Consider the following 23,273-nt stretch of genomic DNA (forward strand, 5'->3'; position numbering starts at 1 on the left):
AATAAGTCAGAATATTGGAAAAAGTTTGAGACAGTAGATCTACTTACTTATTTCAGTGTAGGGTGGTCACGAACTGTATTAGTCTGTTCTGCAGTCATCTGAGATCTTACAATACTCTTTATCGCTGTGAGACACTTCGTGTTTACATCAAGTAAGTGAAATTCTCTTGGGGGTTCTAGTCATTAGAAACAGCATTTCCTTTAAAATGCTGTTACATCCTCAATTGCTTATGTATTTGGTCATTCACTTCATAAAGGCACAGTAAAACCAAAGGATTTAAGTAAAATCACTGCCTTGTTCAAAAGCGATTATTTGGGTAAGTAAAATACATGTTTCTGTCTCATTCTAAAAGCTGTAATGTGCATGTTTGCTTCCATGTTCAGTTACATGTCTGAGCCAGTCACTGCCTGTACTCCCTGTTTAGGTGATTCCTGACTTTCAGAAAATGTAAAAGCTTGTTACATCAGGACAATAGTGTAATATTTACTCAGTAGTTAATACTACTTGTGATATATTTAAATAGCAGTATGTATATTGTATTTAATATTTATATTTTTATAGTGTTATATATTTAATACTACTAATGCCAATATTAAATATTACTGTTGATATTCAATAGTGTAATATTTAGCCTTCTGTTTTTAGCTTGTTACTATCCAAAAACTATTACATCTGATTTTTTTCTGGTTTTTAAACATGTCAACAGGTAGTGTGTCGCAGTTGAAACTAGCACCTTTCTTTTGCTGTCTTAGAGGTCAAGAGCTATATGGGGTCACTGTTCAGCTTAGTTTTTGAGGCATGTTGTAGTGGTAATATGAGCAAACTAGATGATATTCATACATTGTACTTGCTCTGTGCTGAAGGTGGATGATGTCAATCCTCATGACTTTCAAGTCCAACATTTTTGAAAAAGCAGTCCTCATCAGAGGCTTTTGCTTTTGTTTCTTCTTTTTTTTTTTTTAACATCTCATTTGTATTATGCAATACCTCCTGGCCAGTTTCCATACTTTGGAGAGTATTTAAAAGCAGCCTGTTGGAAGGGGAAACTAGTGTATGGACTGAGAATGTAATTAGTTTTTATTTTAAATTGACAGCAGTTACTACTCTTGCATTGCTAGTAGTCTTTCACATTAGTAAGCTATATATATACAAACTGCTGTCACTTTAGTGTCAGTAGGAAATTTTACTAGCTGTTCTGCTGTAAAAGTTGAAGTCTTTATAATTCATTATACTGTCACACTAAATATATTTCTGGGTAGCTTAGGCATTTAAGTAAACTGCAAATTTCTAGGTTGATTTTTTAAAAAAAACACCTTTGGGTTTAATTGCATCAGTGATTTCTCACACTCTTAGATATAAGTAATATACAGTTTAGATACTTAAAAAATATTTTTATATATACCTAATATTACAGTTGAAAAAAAAACTTTAAAATAGTTCAGGTTAAATTTCCAAAAGCTCCAGAAAAATGGGATTTGAGCTCTTTTGAATGTCTTTGATTGTCTGTCTTCAAACAAGAATGTAACAATTCACATGTATGCATCTGAAAAAACTGTCTGAAATACCTTACTGGTTTACTTTTATAAGCAGGTTTAAGTAGAAAGTAGTTTCTCAAAAATTATGTTTTGATATTTCAGATGACATAGGTGGGAGAATGATGTTTTGGAATGAAATGTTCTATTTCTAATATTTTGCTGCTTGAAAAGCTGCAGAAGAATCTAAGTGGTCTTGGGGTGAGAGGCAAGACCTCAGCACAGACAGCAAAAATAGTTGGGTAGAAAAGTCGGAGTGGGATATGGTTTCCATCGTGACAAAGGATAACAGTGTGCCTTACAGGGTCTCTATCAGAATTCATGCCTTTCTGGTTTTGCAGGTCATTGATATGTTATTTTTTTGCCCAGTATTGTTCAGTTATCATATGAAATTCTCAGTTTGTTCTTGAGACTTGATAAGTTAGATAAATGGGCAAGAAATTAGGTGAAATGTCAATGCGTATAAAAAGAAAACAAGCCAGTGCATTTTGTTTGCACTACTCTACAGCTTACACCATTGTAAAACAGTTGATTTAGTTCAAGAAATGGTTAGTGCTGTTGCAAACAAACCGGTGAGGACTTCAGTGCTCTGTTCAATTGCAGACAAAACCTTGTATTTCAGTTTGCCTGAGGATGGAAGATAATGTGGAGAGGTTACTACCACTTTTAAATTGTGATTGGCATTATCTGAATCTTTTTAGCAATGGTCCCTCCAACATGGGAAAATTAGGCTCTCATTAAGGATGAAAGAAAGTCTTGCTACAAGTGACAGGAACAATTAAAAGCAACTTAAACCTTTTATCTGGGGCAAAAAAAAAATAAAGAAAAGCCTGGTATTGTTTCCCTCAGAATTGTGAACATGAAAAGATAAAATGGAAGTATGTTACTGGACTGTATAAAGAAGGTAGTATTTCTCTCTAGAGAGATGAAGAATATTTAAGATCAAGGGATCTTAAATTATATGGAAAGATTTTGGAGGTGGACTATAGTAAAAGGTATGGAACTCTTTCACAGGAAATTGGGGAGGACATAATTTAATTAAACTTAGAATGAGGTTGAATGTATATGGATACCATATGTAATTATAAAATGTGCTGTATGAGAAAAATACCAGACGTTGTGTTTCAGGCTTAAAGCCAGTCTTTCTGCTATTAGAAGTCCAGGTTAAACCTCATTAAAATGGGAGATTATTGAACATCTGCATGTGGCAGGATCCTTGCATCATCTTCCAAGACACAGTCCATGATTGCATTATTTTAAGTGAAGTTCTGGACCAAATGAGACTTAGAAGTGCTGGGTGGGTCCTGCACCTGGGTCACACCAGCCCCAGGCAGCGCTACAGGCTGGGGCAGGGGGCTGGGAACTGCCCGGTGGGAAAGGGCCTGGGGGTGCTGGCTGACAGCCGGCTGGGCATGAGCCCCCCGTGTGCCCAGGTGGCCAAGGGGCCAGCAGCGTCCTGGCTGGTGTCAGAAACAGTGTGGCCAGCAGGGCCAGGGCAGTGACCGCCCCTGTACTGGGCACTGGTGAGGCCGCACCTCGAACCCTGGGGTCAGTGTCGGGCCCCTCGCTGCAGGAGGGACGTCGAGGGGCTGGAGCGTGTCCAGGGAAGGGCAGCGGGGCTGGGGAAGGGGCTGGGGCACAAGTCTGATGAGGGGGAGCTGGGGGAGCTGGGGGTGTTCAGCCTGGAGAGGAGGAGGCTGAGGGGAGACCTTATCGCTCTCTGCAGCTGCCTGAAGGGAGGGGGTAGGCAGGTGGGGTCGGTCTCTTCTCCCAGGTAACAAGTGACAGGACAAGAGGAAACAGCCTCAAGTTGCACCAGGGGAAGTTTAGAGTTTAGATTGGATATTAGGAAAAATGTCTTCACAGAAAGGCTTCTCAAGCACTGGAACAGGCTGCCCAGGGAGGTGGAATCGCCATCCCTGGAGGTGTTTAAAGGACAGTGCAGATGTGATGCTTAGTGACATGGCTTAGTGGTGACTTGGCAGTGCTGGGTTAACAGTTAGACTTGATGGTCTTAAAGGTCTTTTCTAACCTAAATGATTCTATGATTCTGTTTCTCATTTATTATGGTATTTCTTACGAGCTTTGCACTTAAATATCATGATTATCTACTGAAGGAAAATTCTTCAGTTTTTCTCCTGTATTTTGCTGAAAATGAACTTAGTTTATCCACTTATGTTAATTTCAGACCTGTGAAATATATTTTTGTTTCTAACAGTATCATTACAGGATATCAACATGAAAAAAGCATTCAAAAGCTCAACTATTCAAGATCAGCAGGTAGTTTCAAAGAACAGCATTCCTAACCCAGTGGCGGATATTTATAATCAGAGTGACAAACCACCACCTCTGAATATTCTTTCACCTTATAGGTATGGAAATACTCATTGTTTATGTTCTTGTACTTTGCCCTGTATCTCCTAGTTGTATGCAGAGACTAATTATGTTAGGAGGGAAAAACTGTATTCTTTGTTGAGATTTGTTTTTTTCAGGGGCTGCCCTGTTCATGGAAACATAAATTGCTGGTATCATACGTAAAGTTATAAGCTGCACCTGACAAAAATCATCATATTTCAGAATAAGTGTCATATAGCAGCACAGGAGCAGAGAGTAAGGGCCACTGATTATGTGAAAAGTTAAAAGAAAATTAATAATATTCTAAACTGCTTGCTTTGTTTACCCAGAAAGCTGGATTTGTTGCTTTTGCCCTTCCTCTGTTCTCTCTCATACCCCCAACATACACATGTGCACACACACAATGTTTACCTTTTCTTTTCCTCATTACTTACTGGTGAATTAGAGAGTAGCAAGCAGGACTTTGTCTCCTGTTTTCTTTAAGTTTATTGTTGCTCGTGAAATGAGTATAATTTGTCCATCTGAAGAGTTGTGGATAGCATGTTTTTACTGTGCCCTTCAATTTTTGAGAGGTGTTAGGCTGTGAGGTGTCTGTGTAAAGCAGGCACTCAATCTGCAGTAGATTATTTGATCCTTTTTTCAGAATGACATAGCAGAGGATTTTCAGTGTATTTTATTTTAAGAGCTTTTACTTGGAAAGTAAAATTGTTAGATTTGTAGCTGAAGGACATGTTTTTGTGCTGCTGCTACAGACAATGGTGGTGTTTGTTTATAGGCATCCAGCTAGTAAGAGTTGTTATTGATCAGCTGTTCTGTGGAGCTCTGTCCTAATATGTATCTGGATGACATTGTCAGTGACCTTTATTGTTATTCCTGTTTTATTAGGGATACTTTAGTGAAATTTACGTAAATTATATTTTCTGCTAAGTCCTTTACACCTGCTGAATCTTAATTACTTGTATTTGCCTTGGACAAAACTTAAATGAATTTCAAATTGTAGTCTGACCAAAGCCAGAGGGGTGGAAGAGTGGCCCCAGTACCACCTTCAGCAGGTTAGACATTTGTAGCAAGGAGATCTAGCACACAAAAAGTAAGAATGTTACGGCTGTATGACCAGATAGTATACAAGATCTGCTGTCTGTACCCTGCTGCAGTGGTTGTAAAGTTTCTGCGTGCTTGATCTCCATTGCTTTTGATCTTGCTGGTAGAAATCAATACTCAGCTGCCATCAGAATTTGCTCAGGAAGAAATTAGGACCCACAGCCAAAAGTTTGACTCTGAAGGACACCAGTTTAGCAAGCTAGATTGGGATCACTGCTGTCTGGACCGTGCCAGCTGCCCTGCCATATTGACTCCCCCTACACCTATTGTTTTCCAGGAATTTAGGATATTAGAAGATTCCCTATACCCAGGTCATGGGGTCAAATTAGGATTTGATAGCATACTTTTTTTTTTTTTTGTGTGGCTGCTCAGTCCGGGTGTCCCTGGCTCCTGCTGCCAGTTGGAGCTGGCAAGCCCAGATGAACTCTGTCTCAAATCCTCCTAGAATAGTCTGGTAGGATTCAACCTTTCAGTTGCCACCCCTTTCCTAGCGTTTCCCCTAGTTAGAAGATTCCCACTGAGAATAGCAGCTGTCTTGTGCTTCCTCTCATAAGGGCGAAGGTACTCAGACCTGTCTGGATTGAGCCAAGTACTCCTTTTCCCATTCTTTTGAGACAGTTGAGTTCCATTCTTAAGCTCCTTTCCCCTATACATCCTGTCTTGTCACTGATCTTCTTGCAGCACCAGCAAATTTCACTCTGGTGAGCAGGCTGGTGCAGGAGCCCAGTCAGCTCCTGCTAAGGGCTGCTGAGGCACAGCCTGGGAGCATGCCATCCCGCCAAAAAAGGGCTGGGGATTCCTCCCTTTTCCCCTAAAATTCTTGGTATGAATCAAACCAATAGTAAGCTGTAACTACCAAGAGTGGCATTTAATGCATTTGGCAAACAGTCATCCTGTAATGCAAAAGAAGGTGAAGCTTGGGTGATGATCAAAGGTGAAAAATACTAATTCGTATTTTCTTAGCTTTTCTTCTACTGTATTTCCAGGGATGATAAGAAGGATGGATTGAAGTTTTATACTGATCCTTCATATTTTTTTGATCTTTGGAAAGAAAAAATGTTACAAGATACTGAAGATAAGCGAAAAGAAAAGAGGAGACAAAAGGTAAAAGCAGAAGCATAATAACAAATGTATGTATTACAATTTTGTGTATGGTTGTCCAGGCATAAAAACTTCTAGGTCATACTTTGTGTGCATGAAAAGACTGTTCCCCTCTATGTGGCTGTAGGTTCAGTTGGTTTAGTTTTAATAGTTCATGTGATCTATGTAAAAAAGTTGGAAAATTACATTTTAGGAGTACTGTAGTTACCTTCCAAGATACTTTTTTTTTTTTGTTATCCTTTGCCAGTATCTGCTTATTAGTACTCAGCAAAATGGCCCTGTTATGCTTTAGAAAAAGGCACTGTGATTGGATAGGGGCGAGGGGGCAAGCGGAGGCGCAATTTGAATTATGGTTTCCTTTGTTTTCATAGTTCTTTATCCAGCAGCAGCATCTCCTGTAGGAAAACATAAGCTTATCCAAAAATTTGTTGGATATTTTAATTTCCTGATAGTGACTCTTTCCTATACCTGTTAAAGTTAGTAAGATGGTAATACACAGCAAAATTATTCTGGGGTTCAGCAACAAGAAAAGGTGGATTGTAGGAGTAATATTCTTTCCTCTTTTTCCAACAAAAAAAGGGTTTTTCATAGCAAAGTGTTTTCAGTCCTGGAATATCTTAGCGGTTTGATCCAAGTTCTGTATTCTGATGCAATCAAGATTTTCTTAATGGATTTTAGTTTTGAATGAAGAAATCAGTAGCTACTTCTGCAGTTTCTTTGCAGTGACTTTTTTATCAGATCTGAGGACTTAAAGATTTTTTTTAAGATAATTCTGAAAAATAAAAAGTGAAGAAGGGAAGTTTGAAGGAACGACTGCCTATCTTATCTGGCAGAAGGTGCCCTTTTATATAGGTTCAGTGAGAGATAAGGGATTTAAAATAAAAGGAATCCAGATGATGCACAGACTGCTCAGAGAAAATGGAAGCTACTTAGTTTTCAGTACACATACACACATACATACAAAAATGTGTGTATACCTTTGTCATATATATTAGCAGGTATCATAATATATCAGCATATATAAACATGTATTATACACATGTATGTACGTCTAATACGTGAATATACATGCTAATGTGTATTTGTGTATATACATTATGTGTATAATGCATGTGTATATGCATGCCGATATATATGGCACCTACTTAGAAATCAAGTTTTAGGGTGTGACTGGGAAGCTTTACTATTCTGCTTTTATAAAATTCTGTTAATTCCTTGTTCCTGTTGCTAGGCAAAACTTTCTGACTACAGCATTTTTAAACGTGAAGACTTGGTTTAACTAAAACATTTTGTGAATTCATGATTTTAAGAGTTCTGGAAGAAATAAATTGGGTCTTCCCGTTAGGAGTATGAATCAAAAATGTTTTCTGTTTTGACAGGTATTTCAGTATTGAAATACTAAATAGAGTTGGAAAAGCTGAGTAGATGTTTTCAGTAGAAGTTACTGTCTAAAGTAAAGTATTGGAAAATATTCACCTGGTTATTTGTATAATAGTATATAAATGTATATGCAAGGTTATAATCCCACTATATTCTCTATATGGTAAGTCATAAAGCTGATTAAAAGATTGGAAATAGTTAAAGCAGCTTTCATTGTCTAGTTTAGTTGCTTTTTCTAGATTTTGTTTGGTATTTCTCTTTGAAAAAATATATAGGGATAACTGCCCCCTTTGGGGTTTTTTCTCTCACCTTTTTCCTTCAAATTTAGATCTTTTCACGAGAGGGAGATAAAAAGAAACTGTCAACTAGTAATATTTTTATAATATTCTGATTTAATATTAAAAAGGAAAAAATACAAGAGCTTTAAAAAATTTTAACAATATTGCATGAAAATTCTTTGATAGATTTTTACAGAACCACTATATATATAAACTTGCTTTTAGATTATATTTTAAGCAACACATCTCACTTATTTCCATCCATGGTGTATTTTTTGTAATTTTAATTGTCTTATTACAGTCTACATACCAGATGTAAAATATGCTCAATTCCAGTCATGCAGGATTATAGTCACACATCACAGAAATACCCCTTGATAAATTCTACCTGAAGTGCTATTTGATTAAATATATAACAAGACCTACTAAGAAAAAAGCTGCATAGATTTGAATTTGCATGGATAGGTGTCACTTGACAGGAAGAAATCTGGTTTTTAGCTTTCTAGAAGCTGGTGTGCAAATGAGCTTTTTATCTTCTGAAACCTGTAGAGAGCTGTAGGGTTTGGGTGAGATGTCTTTCAGGCACCATTCATTCCACAGATTGCTGAAGTCAGTTATTTTCTTTTCTTCTTGTCCTTACGATAACAGTGACCAGGAATGAATCCAGAGCATCTATTAATTTGAAATCTACTAAGTGAAAATTCCTTGTGCAATTTGTACTCTACAGAAGCACAAAATATGAATGTTGTTGAGAAACACTGCAGGTGAAATAGATGTGTATCATTCAGTAAATTATAAACTAGACATCCAAATGCAGTCTGACTCAGCTGACCAAATGTTTTTAGTCTCAATTTTTCAGGTGGTCAGTGAAGCCTGAGAGTACTCCTTGCACTAGAGAATCAGTTTTCCAGTACTGTTTTGGTAATTTGCCTTAAATGCTTGAGCTGTTGCAGCAGAAGGTTTGTCAGAACTTTCATTTTTCTGCCTTCAAATATCATACTTATTTATTGTTTCTGTATTCACTTTAACTGAAGAAGTCTAACAGAGGCTTTCTCTGATCTGGCTCTTTCAGGTGAACTTTTTCCTCTGAAGAAAACTGTAATTTTAAATCTTTTAAGTTTAAAATCTGTGGTGTAGTCTCTGTGGTTTTTTCACTGTCAGATTCTCAGTAGATCTAGATCAGTGCCTAGGAGTTCAATTAAATTAGTTTTGACTTTTGCATGTATTTGTAATGTTCTGAATGGAATGACTATAGTAGACCAGTTGTTAGCCATTGCTTAACCCAAGGTAGGTTGTTTAACTTTGCTTTTTATTGTTCCCCATTTTTTCTGAGGAATGAGTAGTTATTTAAATTAGTAGAAGTATTTAAATTTGGAGGGCTTGTATTTCAAAAAACATTCCTGATGACTTGTGATTGATAGAATCTTGGAAATCTGTGAAGTTGGGAAAACACTCTAGGCTCTTGCTTCCAGATTTTTTTGAAAGTATTGCAAATACTCACTGAAGCTACCTTGTTACTAGCTCTAATTCTTTATTGAGAGACCTGAAGTATCATTTGCTAACTCTTGATGCGAATATCAAACTTAACCCTTTTCGAGGGCTCTAATATGTTTGTTGTGTTTGCTGAAATAATTTCCTGCCAACAGCTGAACCATGTATGTGTTTTCTACCTTAACCTACAGTATCCACTTGTCTGCCACAGCTTCTATTACACTTGGTTAAAGGAAGTAACTCTTCTTATTATTAACTTTTGTAAGAAATACTTCTAACTATAGTTATTTTGAAAGGCTTCCACTCCCCTAGAACTGTCATTGCCCTAGGTAATAAAACTAGAGCTGTCACCATTGTTTGTCAAGGTAGTTAAAGTATTACTGGAACAACTTAAACCTACTCTATTAGAGGTATATGTAGTCAGAGGTGTATATATAGTTTTGTCAGCTGCTAGTAATTGGCCTGCCTCACTGATTTGGAAGGAGTTAAATGTTTTATAGATGTATTTGTATGTTTAGTCCAAAAATTAATTCCAGTAGGATTTAGTATTGTTCGAGTAAAAGGTTTCCAGCATACTCACACATTAACACGCTTACGGATGCTGGTTTGGAACAACCTGTCCAGCTGAAATCTGATCCAATAAAAGCAGAGTTAGCTTTGTGGGTTTTTTTTTGTTTGTTTATACATGTATATGTATTTACCTTTTTTATAAAAAATACAGTAATCTCTTTGGAACCAAACTTTTAAATAGGTGATTATATGTAAGCAGCCATGTAAGCACTCCTGGTTGTAAAGGAGTTGTATCAAAATGATTGTCTTTCAAGCAGCATCATACGTTGCTCAAAAGGTGGCTATTTACTTTATCTAGAAACTTGAAAGAAATGCAGAGTTGTGACCCTTAGAGGATGGAGTTACTATTCTGTGAAGACTAAAGCATATTTTTCAGTTAAAAGGCTTACTTGTCCTTTCCTCTCAAATCTGTCAGGATTTAGTAACAACATCTTAATAAATGAAACAGAATAAAAGTCAGAAGTTAAAATAAATTATATTTTGAAGCAATCAAATGAAAAAGACAAATATAAACCCTTTTAACAGGCATATACACAGGCTGCCCAGAGAGGCTATGGAGTCTCCTCTGGAGACATTCAAAACCCACCTGGATGCAACTCTGTGCAACCAGCTCTAGGTGAACCTGCTTTAGCTGGGGGGGGGGACACACCTTCCAACCTGACCATTCTGTGATATTTAACCATTGCAGTTAGCAAAACTTCATGCATTTAAAATAAAGCATGACTCAATCTGTCTCCCTTCTGCTCCAATTCCTGTATTGGGAAACTTTGATGTGAAGAAGAGATACTAAAGGAGAAATGAAACCCTTGCATAACCTGGATAAAAAAGGGTGTGATTTAAAAAAGTTTGGGGAGGAAGGTGATTTTATAGGGAGCAATTAAGAACCAAAGTGATGATCTTTACTTAACATGAATCAGATAAAAATCTCACTGCAGGGGCCAGGAATGAGCAAGTGTTGTCAGAACATTTGGATGCTGAGCTTCAAAAAGACGTTTCCTCTGTCATTCTTAATGTTAGCAGGTGCAGGTTAGCAGGTCCCTCATATGGACATGCGTGAACAAGCAAGAGATCTAAAACAAGGGCAAGCAAGCCATTTGATAATTTTTTGTTGGTTGCATAATGCCAAATACGTTATTTCAGAATTACTTACTTGGTGGTGATTGACAGTTGACATAAAATACCTATGCTCATCTGTGAAGTACTCCCCCCACCCCTTTTGGCAAGACTGCCTTTCCAGCTATTATCCCTTACTTTGAAGGTAGAGAATCCACCATAAAGTGTTTGCCTATCAGCATTTTATGAAACTCTTCCCTAAATATAATCGAATCTGACTGCATTCTCAGAATATCGGTATCATTGCTTCTTGAGAAACTATTTTTCTAGCAGCTAAAAGCCCATTAGCAATATAATAGATAAAACATTTAACCTAGTTACGAATTAGCATTCTAAGATGTCAGCTCTAAAGCTGATTAAAAAAAAAATCCAACACCTTCGTAGGTGTTGAGAAAAGGAGTAGCGCATAAATACCCTTCTCAGTTTGGAGTGAGAAAACGTGTAATATAAAAGTGAAGCACCAATATGGTTTTTATATTCATACTGAGTAGTCAGAACTAGGTTAGGACAACATTTCAGAGGTGTGAAAGCGTTCAGTCCCACTATTAGAAGATCTTACTGATAGCTAAACACTGATACTGAGCCTGAAATTATATAGAAAGATAGAAAAAACTAAACGGACTGATCTGTCACGAAGCTATCAAGCTATAATATATTAGTGGCCTGAATATTGCTGACACATTGCAGAGAGGATTAGTGTCATTCATTTTTATATAAGGTAACAGGAAACAATGATGAGGAAAAACTAGGAGGAATTTTGGTAGTTAATCACACGTAAGAAGGGAGAGGAGGTTTAAAACAAACAGAAAATAATTTCACATATGCTATGAAATAGGAAAGTGTTTTCCTTTTCCATACTTCCCTAAGGCCTCAGGTGATTGTGACCCTAACAAATAACCAAAATAACCCTGAGCATATTTAACATATTCTCATAAGATTGATTTTCAGGAGAAGGAAATTACAGGTGCTTCGGGGTGGTCTAGATAAATGACATACAATGTCAGAAGAAGTTAAACTTAAGCTTTTTAAATCGGTCACATTTCCATATTGGGAAAAACAGTAGGTTGGCAGCACAATAGCATGTGCATCCTAAAGAATGGCAAAGCAGCAGTCTTGCTTAGAACTCACAGGTTCATAGAGTAAGGAGATACTCTCATTCTCAGTGCAGAGAAATTTTATGGACTTGCCGGCTTTATCTGTAAATCTGGTCTTATTTTCATGCACTCTTAACTGCATTTTAACCAGCTTTTTTTCCTTTCCTTTTTTTTCTCTCTTTGCATGCTTTATTTCTTTTGTTTGAACATTAGGAGCAAAAGCGTATAGATGGCACCACCCGTGAGGTGAAAAAGGTTAGAAAAGCCAGGAACAGACGCCAGGAGTGGAATATGATGGCATATGACAAAGAGCTTAGACCTGACAACAGGTTGTCTCAAAGTGTGTACCATGGAGCATCTTCCGAGGGATCACTGTCCCCAGATACTAGGTCTGTTTACAGCAAAGCTGTTTGTTATACCGCAGTTGTATGTTCAGAACTACTACGTAGAACTAGGTGTTTTTACACGTTGGGAATAGTTAGAATAGACAAAACGTACAATGCACATTTTAAAGTTCTTCTCAAAGTCATTTTAAAGCATAAATAACATAAAATTCTGTAATGATTTTTTTCTTTCTCAGCTTCAGATGGGCATTTTGTCATCATAATGCTACGCACTATAGTGAAATAAGTCTTTGCTGCATGCTTTATATTTGATCATGAGTAGTTGTAGTCACAAAAGCATTTAAGTCTGTGTCTGCCAGATGATGTTGGTACCTCTTTCTTCGTGTCTAGTTTGTCACGTTACACTGCTGATAGTTTAATAAGTACTTTTCTTTAATCTACTCAGTTGAACATACTTTTGCTTTTAACAGAATGCTTTAATGGGGGAATAGTTCAGCTTTATTGATGTAAAATTTGTCTACAAAGCAAGCAACAAAACCAGATGCAACGTTATTGCTTGAAATAGCAGGGATCTCTGCTCAGGGGCACACAGCAGAATTCATCTTTGTTGACTGAGACTCCCTTTGAGCTCAGTGGGGTTTACCTAATCCTGGTGTGCACAGAAGTTTTTTCACTAAGCTGGTCTCACTAGAGGATTTTCCCACTTTATTTCCTTGGTCTGTCACGGTTAATTGCTAACAGTAATATTAGGAATCAATAGAATCTACTGGAAAAAGTGTGTGACAATTTAGTGTTTAAATTGTTGAATGGCTATTTTGAGGAAGTAGCCACCGCTGAAAAAGTGTGGCTCTTTAGTCCACTGTAATTGAAACAAAAAAATTAAATTGCAGCTGTTGTTTAAATAATATATTTGGACCCACTCTCTCTAAGATCCTTTAATGACCGATTTTTTTTTTTTCAGTTTCTAATGCAAAACACTGACTCCTGTTAGTCTTGATGAAATATTGCAGACTGACAAAGCTTTCCATAGGTTGACATGGTAAAATTACATTGATGTTCAACTGTCAAGTGCAGGACGTGGATTTTTTTCATCATGAGTTCCGTTTCACATATTTTAAGTCTTTTTCTACCCTTTATACCTTGCTTCCAGGATTCCTGAGTCTAAATAATTGAAGTGATTATTTTTTTTTTTTTTTATCTCCCAGCAATGTCAGCATGTTGTATTTGGATGTTTGCAAATACCCATAATATTTGCAATCTGTAGAATTTTTTAAGCAGGAATTGTAGGATACGTTATTATATTCGATATAGATGTTGTGGTATGGCTTGTCTTGTACTTATATAAGCTTTTCAAATTTTATGATGTATAGAGAACTATAAATTTCAGTGAATCAAATATCAGCGATTGAGTCCTGAAATCTGTGTTTCACATGCATGAAGGATTAATTTTGTAAGTGGTGGTGAGATGGAGAAGAAAGGCTTTCTATTTTTATCTTAGGGTAGTCTTAGCTGTAGGAACTAAGCTACAGAAAAGACCCATACATGTAGAAGTAAGTACTGGTTTCAGAGCCATTTTTATGCTGACAGCTACTGTATGATCAGTGTTTTATCTATAAGGTCCCAAAAAAGTGCATTTGGCTATATTGTGATTCTTTTTTAATGCTAAAGTGAAAAAAAGGCTCATGTTTCTTCTAGCTTGCTAATTGTAAAACTTAGGCATTAAACGTTGACATTCAGGTGTCCAGACTGGCAATTTACAATCTATTTGTTATACTTATTGTGCTTCAGAGAGAGAAACACAAGCTGAATCCAAACAGAAACCAGCAAATTAATGTGAGAAAAGTGAGAACAAGAAAAGAAGAGTGGGAGAGAAGGAAAATGGGTATTGAGTTCATGAGTGACGCAAAGAAAATGGAACAGGCAGGAAGCATGAAAGAGGACAAAATGCCCAAAGGGTTTGTCATTTTGTTTTACTCAAAGCCCTGGCTTTTTGTTGCTTACCTTGCTTCCAGTCTTACAGATAAGTGCATCAGTTTACTGTGTTCACTAAAAGCCAGGCTGCACGATTGTTCATTACTAAACCAACTATTTGCAGTAATGGGATGAAGAGATTCTTTTGCTCCCTCTCTTGGGCTTATTTGACAGAGCATCCTAGACTTTGTATCTTTATGAACTCTCTGCTCAACTAATATTTACATTTCCCAGTTTCTCTAAGCCTTTCCAGCAAAATTAATTGTGCAAACACAATAAAAAGCATTTTCTAACTTTTGAAATTGGTTTTCTTTGCTTTGGTAAAAGATATTATTCTGCATAATTGTGAGTGCTTGCAGTATCACTTTCCTTTTTCTACTGCCGTTGTTAACTTAAGGCAGGCCTGGTAAGTATTACAATTTCAAACAATGGACTGTCAAAATCATTGACCAAACCAATATGCCACTTCGTGGCTACTGAAGAACTCTAAAATCTGTAGAAAGCTCTAAATGTTTCTTTGCCTTTTTAAAAGTCTGCAGTATAGAAGGACATGCTGCATGCAGCTAGTGTGCTGAAATATTGAAAACATTCAATTGCAGTCCTTGTATGCTGACCTGTCAGACTAATTTATTTTCAAGTCATGTTAAACTGAACTGTGATTTTTTGTTGTTGTTGTTGTTGCATTTGCTCTTGTGCTTTCTGTGGACTTACAAGGGAATGGTGCTTGATAATCAGGGAGTCCTGTTGCAAGAAAAATAGTTCTGATTGCATTCTTCCTAGCTTTTCTTGTGAGCTATTTAGATAATGCCCGGTTACACTCACATAATCTGTTCTGCATCCATTTACTTTAATTTTAGGTCCCATGCATCTGATGTTACAGATTATTCTTATCCTGCTACTCCGAATCATTCCCTCCATCAGCAGATAGCAATGCCTTCATATGGAACAGGAGATGGTCCACAGTACATGGCAGCATCCCAAAGCCATGAGCATGAATACAGACCACCTTCCACCACTGTACGACATGCTACTTTAAACAGACCTCAACAACCACCTCCACCTCCACCCCAGCCTTCAGATGGCCAACATAGCTCAGTACCTGTGGTACCAGCAGAATATGGGTAAAACTCCTGATTTATTCCAGTGAATTCTTGACAGAACTAGAGGGTTGCATGTTTTTCATAACCATCATAACATATAAGGCATACACACAAAAAGACCCCAAAGACATTAGTTATCTCCCTGGGGAGGACAGAATAAAAAATTAAGTGAAGAAATAATGAAGGCAGAAATGATGAACCGTGCATTGAATGTGGGGAAATCAATATACTTGTAAAATATTAAAAAGGCGATAATTTTCCTGTAAAGTGGAAAAAAGTTATAGTATAATTTGAATAATACTTTAAACTTCAGGAAACATGCAGATGAAGTATTGCTGAATGTGATGAATGTGGCAGTCCATGTTGAATCCCTGAAATGACTTTTTAAAGGGGCTTATAACAGTTGGAAGGGATCTCCTTCAGATGCAGATTGAATGCCTTACTGCCACAGACACCTCCATAATTTCAGATATGAGTTTATCAAATTCCTATGTAGATACTTGACCTGAATGCATTCTGAAGGAAGGCTTCTCCAGAGTACTTGCTCTCCAACAGCAAGAAAACACCTGTTTTCTAACCAGTCCGTGCCTCTGTTCTTTTGCTTAAATAGTTTAGGCTTTCAAGCTGTAACCCCAGAGAAGTAATCATTCTTGCTTGTGTTGCTTTAAACTAAGCAAGCCAAGTTTTTTCAGCCTCACTGGATGCGTCCGGGGGTAGCATTTGCTTGATTCATGACTGTATCATGCTGTAGATGACTCAGTTATGCTATGATTGACTGCTCCAACCTGCATTTTCTATGTTATTTCCAGTTTATAACAGAAATACTTGTGCTTAGTCCCCAGGTACATGACCATTGACATGTATCACTGAATGTCATTAGTAACTTCCCTTCAACTCCCATCTCCTACATCTAGTTCTTAACCTACTTCATAACTCTTACATTAATTCCCATTTTTTCTGCTCAATAATCCTTCTAATGACATTTTAACAAAGAAATTAGCTTTTCCCTGTTCCTCCTCCTCAAAGTATCAATCAAATATATCAATTTAATTAAATAATGTTTAAATTGATAACCTTCACTAAAGAAGCACATGAGATGCATGATATACCTTTGGGTAAATCTTTCCATTCGTATTTTCCATTGTCCTCCATGCCTACATCTTTTATTATCTCTTCAATATTTGTCCTAACACTTGGTCTTCTATGGAAGCGATACGTGTAGTCTACAGTTTTTGTTGGTCCCTTCTTTGTCATAGGCGTCGTACTTAATATTCTCACAGATAGAGATTTAGTAACAAATACAACTTTACACTTAACTAGGCAGGAGTATTAAGATAAAAATCTGACTTTGTTCGTGGAGTGCTGAAAGGACACTACCTTCAACTTTGTCATCTGCCTTAAATCTCAATGTGTTACCAGTAATTGACAATTCATATGTTTATAATCACTTGCATATTCAACTCAGCAGTTTAAATTCCTTTTGATTTTTGTTTTAGCTGAGGGTAAATGAGAGCAGTTTAAGGGGTGATGATTCTGTAAGGCCTAACTTTCAATGCATTAAATGTTTTTGTTCTGTTTTATATAGGATGCTTCCAGCTCAGATGGTGGATTATTACAATCCTGCCGGTCCTCCCCCTCCTCCTCCTCCCCCTATGATTCCTTCAGCACAAACTGCATTTGTTAGTCCCCTTCAGCTTCCTGTGCCACCTTCCCATTCTGGACTGGTGACTGGCTCTACATACGCAGCTACTCATCCTCCTCCTTCTAGTGGGCTCGTTGTCACTGCTCCTCCTCCTCCTGGTCCCCCTCCTCCCCCTCCAGGCCCTCCTGCAGCAGGTTCGTCCCTCTCTTCCTCCCCAATGCATGCCCCTCCAGCTACAGAGGCAAAACGTCACGAGCCTGCGCAGCCGCCAGTAAGTGATGCACGGAGCGATCTTCTTGCTGCCATTCGAATGGGTAAGTAGGCGTGTGAGGTTCAGATACTTGTGGGTTTTTTTCAATGAAAGCACTGTGTTTTCCGTCTGAGTTTCATGGCTTCTGTTCCCGCCTGGGCAAATGTCATTGACAGCCTAGTTAACCACAGGTACCACACAGCTAACATTTGTCAGCCCTGTCTTTGAATCTTTTTCTAATGCCTAAATGTGCAGCTTTGACAAACATGTGCTAGTGTTTGTGGGGACATAATCAAATGAAAACAGTGCTTGTGTTCATTGCATAAAGCAGCTGGTAGATGTACATGGATTTTTGTTTCTGTTCAGAACAACCGAGTTATCCCAACAGCAGGCTTCAGCCCGCTGACTCTTTCACCATTGATGAATGGCTGTTCCTGACTTCACTTACAATATGGAGCTGTGGGTCTAATGGTATTTCCAAATACAATTACGAAAACTTTCATCTTTGGATCAAAAGGACCTGTACAGTCTTGAATATTTACTTTTAACATATTGTTGACAGTTCTAAAAGTCTAGAAGTATTCAGGCTCTGAAAATGGATTCCAATCTACCTTTTTTGTCTTCTTCCCTTCCTTGCTTAGGGAAGCTCTCTAACTCAATGATTTTTTTTCCCTTCTTTTTCCTGAATATATTGTTAGAATATATTGTGACAAAACTCATCAGTAAACAATATGAAATTTAAAATCTCTTGTGCAGAAAACTTTGTCTCAGAGTGATTGTCTCTACAGGAATCCAGCTGAAAAAGGTACAGGAGCAACGTGAGCAAGAAGCAAAGCGAGAGCCTGTTGGAAACGATGTGGCAACCATCCTTTCAAGACGCATTGCCGTGGAATACAGTGATTCTGATGACGATTCAGAGTTTGACGAGAACGATTGGTCAGATTGAACCTGGTCCAAGCCCAGTGGCAAGTTCATTAAATCCTTGGCTTCAGTGACTGCTTCCTTAGCAAGATGTAAAGCAGGACGTTGACATGTATTAAGGCTAGTGATCGAAGTGCTAAAATTGAATTGGTATTACTCAGAATGCTGTAGCTTAGCAACTCTGGTAAATAATGATGTGATTATGCTTATGCAGATCAGAAACTTGTCTTACTTTCAGTATTTACCGCGTAATACTTAAGTGCCACTAAATGTAGCAAATCATGTGCTGCGTGCAAAATATGCTGCAGTTGTTGCACTGTTACAGAACCAGCATTTTATTTTACTTTCCTGATCTTGAAGGGATAAAATATATTTTTTGACTTTTCGTCTTACTCTTTTAATTATGTAAGCAACTTAGGTACTTGTGAATTGGTCTGGTTGTTAGTCTTTGAGAGCAGTTAACTATATGACCGAGTGAAGTGTTGAGTTCCATAAATATGACTTAGCTTTTTTTATTAGTTACTAATTATGCCCACCTTAGTCTATTTTTATTCACTTCTGGGCTTAGTTTTTTTTGCATACAGAACTGATTTTCTATAATCTTTCTTTTTATCTTAAAAATGAAGCAGCTGATGAAATGTGCTTTGAAGAATGAATCCACGTGATCCAAAATAAACTTTCTTTTTTTTTGAGCAGACTGGATAAGTTTGTAACAGTACCAGCTCTAAGGTTGCTGGCTGCTTGTTGGGTAGGGTGCTGGGTGTCTCAGGTAGGCTGCAAATGCATGTCTGTGTTACAAATGAAAGTTAAACTACCTGTAGAGCTGTTCAGTTTTATGATGCAGATCAACTAGATGCAAAGACTTCGGGATAGACCTGATTAAAGCCATACGGTTATTGCAGTGTAGAAATGTTACTCTGTTATTACTAAAGATTGGAACAGTCCAGATCTAGCAATCAGATCCATTTCACAACTATTAAACTTGGTCTTTATGCCTGTAGGTATAGATGTTTGTAAATAAGTTCTGTTGTTGATTTGTACATGTACATGACAGGTCGTTTTAGGTTTCCTGTAGCATGTTTACTCAAAACTACTATTACTTTGAATGTATTTCTTTCCCAGTATATCCCATTGATAAAACATCGGCAGTTAAAGCAGTTTTAATGGTTGTTTAGGTACTATGCCATAGATACACACTTTTTTTTTCCCCTCCTTCCCTAGGAACAGTTGCTGTCATACAGTCTGCTTTGGCTGTCTGTTTTCTTTAAAACCGGTTCCTTTTTTCGCAGTATGGTATTAAAAATGGGGGTTTGGGGTTTTTTTTTCTCTCTTCTGGACTGAGTCAGGCTGCTGCTTTGCCTAATGAGGCTTTAAAAAATATATTCATAGCAGGGGAAGAGTTCTTTCCTTACCAGATTACAGTTTTAATCTTTGTAACTGAAGTCTGTGTAATTCCAGGTCTAACATTTGGTAAAGCTCCTTTGTTCTGTGAGGCCCCATCTGTTAAAAAAAAGTATGTAAAATAAAAAGAGAAATGGAAGATAATTATTTAACCTGTGTTTTACATGATTAACAGTTTTAGTCCTGAGAATGTAAGTCTGACATGATGTTTGCATGCAAACTCTTGGCTACTGCATTGCTGTTTAATTTGCATATGATTTTTCAGTCTGTGGTGGCTGTCTTTGGGGTGGTAACATGCTGCCTCAACGCGGGTGTTAAAATCTACCACGTAAAGTAGGACCAATCTCTGCATAATGGTGAGCAGCTACAGCTCTTGGTAATCGGTGGCAGCTGAAGGGACTAATCTCCATTTCGCTTGGAGCTGGTTTTGTCTTTGCCTTAAAATACAGAGCTGCTGCCTGCTTTATTTTGTGTCCTGGAGTCCGAGGTCTGTGTGTCCACCACACAGGACAGAATTTAGGCCATAGCATGACGGTGGATTTCATCACTGTATGAGATTGTTTGTTCTTATCACGGTGTGATTGCGCAGTGGCTTGCAAAATGTTTCTTTGGACTAGTAGGCTAAAAGTGCAACCGGGACTGCAGTGTTACATCGCCGTATAGGTAGGGACAATACGCTCAGTATTCTTTTAATACGTGCTGAAATGAAATATCTCAGCAAAAAATTCTTTCCAGTCTACTGAAATTTGATATGACAGAAGATATATTTTATGAGCACAGGAGTTGGGTGTCTAAAATTTTGCAATTTGTGTTAATTTTAAATAATAAACATTAAACAAGCTATCAGTTGTGACCAGTTAAGATTGTGTAGATTTTTCTGTCATAGTAGCCAACCTGTTTTTCTGGACCTGCAATGTTGTCATTTTCTTTTCAATATTTTATTAATAAAATGTGAATTGAATTTAGTGATGTAAACTAATGTTATTCTAGGCTGGTTTTATCAGTTTTATCATACTTTCGGTTGTAAGTAACAAATATGAATAAAATCTCACTTTTGAGCCTGTGTTTCTTTCCTTAGATTAGTAAGATTAATAGCAAAATCTTATCCCTTATCGATAAATAATGGGAATGAAAGTGTAACGCTTCCAAGTGCTACCTGTGGTCCCAGGAACCATGATTTTACTGGGATAGAGGCTGGAGTCTACAAAACCAGACTTCTTTAAGGTATTGCTGCTCCTCCTAACATGCTTACTACTTTGTTCTTTTGCAACCCTGATTCAAGCTCCAAGCTGAAGTTCTTAGCTGCTGTAAACAGGTATTAATTTCCTCACAGGCAGCTTTAATTTTTATTTTTCAGTGCAATGCATTAAACAGCAACTTTGCTTCCAGAAAGAACATGGCAGAATGTATGCGATGTATTAGCAAGTTCCCTTCCCCACTTTTTTTAGTAAGAAAGAGTCTTTGTAGGTTAATGACACCAAGCACAATTTTGTAAAATGCAAACCCAGGTCTGCCTACTAGAAGAATATTTTTTAATTGGATCTGTTAATTGTAGTCGGGTTAAAACCTGGTATGGTGACAGGACAGGCTTTTCATCATACTGGGATGAACTTGCATAAACCAATTGTGTAATATAGTAGCCTAATTGTAAATTAAACAGATTTGTTTAGGCATCTTATACTTCTTGTTTCCTGGGAAAGTGAATTAATCTTTACTCTGTTCACCTTGAAAATTCCTGTCCCCCTGGTGCTCGGTTCTTATTTTGCTGAAATTTTCCATCTTTGATTTGAACTTAGATAATTTACAGCAAAGACATAAATTCTACATAGAAACTGAACATACAAGGTTGCTATTTTTGTTCAAAGGCTGTCTTGGTAAAGCGTTTGTAACTGCTCATTTACTGGTTGGAGTTAGGACTGACGATCTCTCAGTGTACTGCTTCTACAGCTTTTGTGTTTGTCTTTTGGATGTTAAAAAATCCTTCCGTGTAATGAAACCGACATGAGTTGGATTTTGAGGTATTTCAGGTTTCTCTGTACTAAGATGAACTGCATGAAGAAGAAAAATTTTTATTGTAAGACAGGTGTGTGCTGCTCAGAACAAGCTCAAAATTAAGCTCGTTTGCAGTATGCAGATGGAGTTGGGAGGAAGGGAACTGATGCCTTGGGAGATTGGTTCTTTTGAGGTATTTTGCAGCTGTGTTCTCTCTCAGGTGCCGGGCATTGTTGTAGTAATGAAGAGGTGTTCCCTTCCACTTGAAACAACATACCTAAGGATACAGCAAATGTGTAATTTCTAAATTTTTTTTAAAATCTCACTATAAACTGAATTGAGTACAAACCTGATGAAGATTTCATTAGAACCTTGTGGCTGAAAGCTAAAGTTGCATGAATTCAATCTTGAGCTGAGGTACTATTGCCTAACAGTGGAGTAAAATAAGTATTATAACAGTTTATCCAAAGATGGCTTTGACAGTGATTTATTTATTTATTTTTAGGGTGATGTTACACTTTTTTCTTCCTGAAAAACCAAATAAACAGGAATCCTACCTGCTATAATCTGCTTTGGGGAAAGATTCTTGTCCTGTGGGGCAGCCAGCCTGAATTGTTAATTCTGAGTTTGAAGTGTTCTGACATAAATACGTACATAGAGACACGCATGCACACACACACAAGTCCAGGGATTTTCAGCATCTTCAGGCAGCTCTGTATTCAGGTACTTAAGCAGTGTCAGTGTGCTCAGTGATACACAGGGAATGAAAATACATTATGATCGCTGCTAGAATCTCTCGGGCCCTGGTGTCTGCCGGGAGTGACTTGAGCTCATCACTGACACCATTCCCAATTCCTTTGGACTTTAAAGGACTGTGGGTTTCCAGTTGACCACCATCTTTCGTTAAAGAGATGAAGAGAAAGAATGAGAACCCTGGGGAAAAAAAAAAGTCCTTGAAGTACAAAACAGGGAGAAGGAACTTCACGTTTGCTTTCTCTAGTAATAGAGGCAAAGAATGGTTTTTCGTGTGCTGTCAAATACCCGTAGGTTTCTCTGGAGAAATGTGTTCTCATCTGCGGGTGACATAGGTGTGTGCGCCTACATGTGGAAAGCAGTCTCCTGTGTTTGTGCTGGACTAGGCTTCTTTTCAGCTACATAAGAAAACAAGTAGCTCTAAAGAGATTCTTAGCTAAATATAGTAGTGTCTTTGGAGATTAATTCTTACTGCTGCAGACAGAGAAGTTCTTATCTGATTAGCCAGAGCAGGGAGTACTGGTGTGCTTTTCCTTTGGTGAGGAGGGGTCACATCCAGCATGCTTTGGAGATTAGAGCCGAGGGCAACTGTTTCTGAGATCTCAACAGCTTATTTCCGACAAGCCTTTCCGGCCACTCAGCATTTTCAATCACTCACACGCTGTCGTCTCCCAGGAGAGCTCTCTGCCCCGTTGGACAGTTGCACTGCCGGTGCTGCCTAGGCTAAAGGGACGAAGAGAGGGCCAGGAATCCGACAGCTACCCTGGTACTGGTTGATACTGGGTACTGTCCCATCTGCCTCCTGACAGCAGCTGCAAACAGCAGTCCTCCCAGCTGTACTGGAGGGGATGGCAGAAATACGTGTTCTCTGTCCTTGAAAAATC

At 37.8% G+C, this 23,273-nt stretch overlaps 1 protein-coding gene across 7 annotated transcripts in view; it reads left to right on the forward strand.

Moving 5' to 3' along the window:
- The window catches only part of WASF3 (WASP family member 3), a 75,817-nt gene extending 55,115 nt beyond the window's left edge, over nucleotides 1-20,702 (forward strand). For 6 of the 7 annotated variants that reach the window (XM_080376430.1, XM_080376428.1, XM_080376429.1 and 3 more), the window contains 6 exons: nucleotides 3,751-3,904; nucleotides 5,975-6,092; nucleotides 12,229-12,404; nucleotides 15,188-15,451; nucleotides 17,016-17,386; nucleotides 18,111-20,702. In XM_080376430.1, coding sequence (XP_080232556.1) covers nucleotides 3,751-3,904; nucleotides 5,975-6,092; nucleotides 12,229-12,404; nucleotides 15,188-15,451; nucleotides 17,016-17,386; nucleotides 18,111-18,268 — 1,241 coding nt within the window. In that variant the 3' untranslated portion in view covers nucleotides 18,269-20,702. Of the gene's footprint in view, nucleotides 1-3,750; nucleotides 3,905-5,974; nucleotides 6,093-12,228; nucleotides 12,405-14,147; nucleotides 14,315-15,187; nucleotides 15,452-17,015; nucleotides 17,387-18,110 lie in introns of all 7 variants that reach the window. The other variant, XM_080376433.1, reaches the window with a different exon arrangement.
- Nucleotides 20,703-23,273: the final 2,571 nt, after the last annotated feature.

Source organism: Falco punctatus (assembly GCF_963210335.1).
Source record: "Falco punctatus genome assembly, chromosome: 2".
Taxonomy (NCBI): Eukaryota; Metazoa; Chordata; class Aves; order Falconiformes; family Falconidae; genus Falco; species Falco punctatus.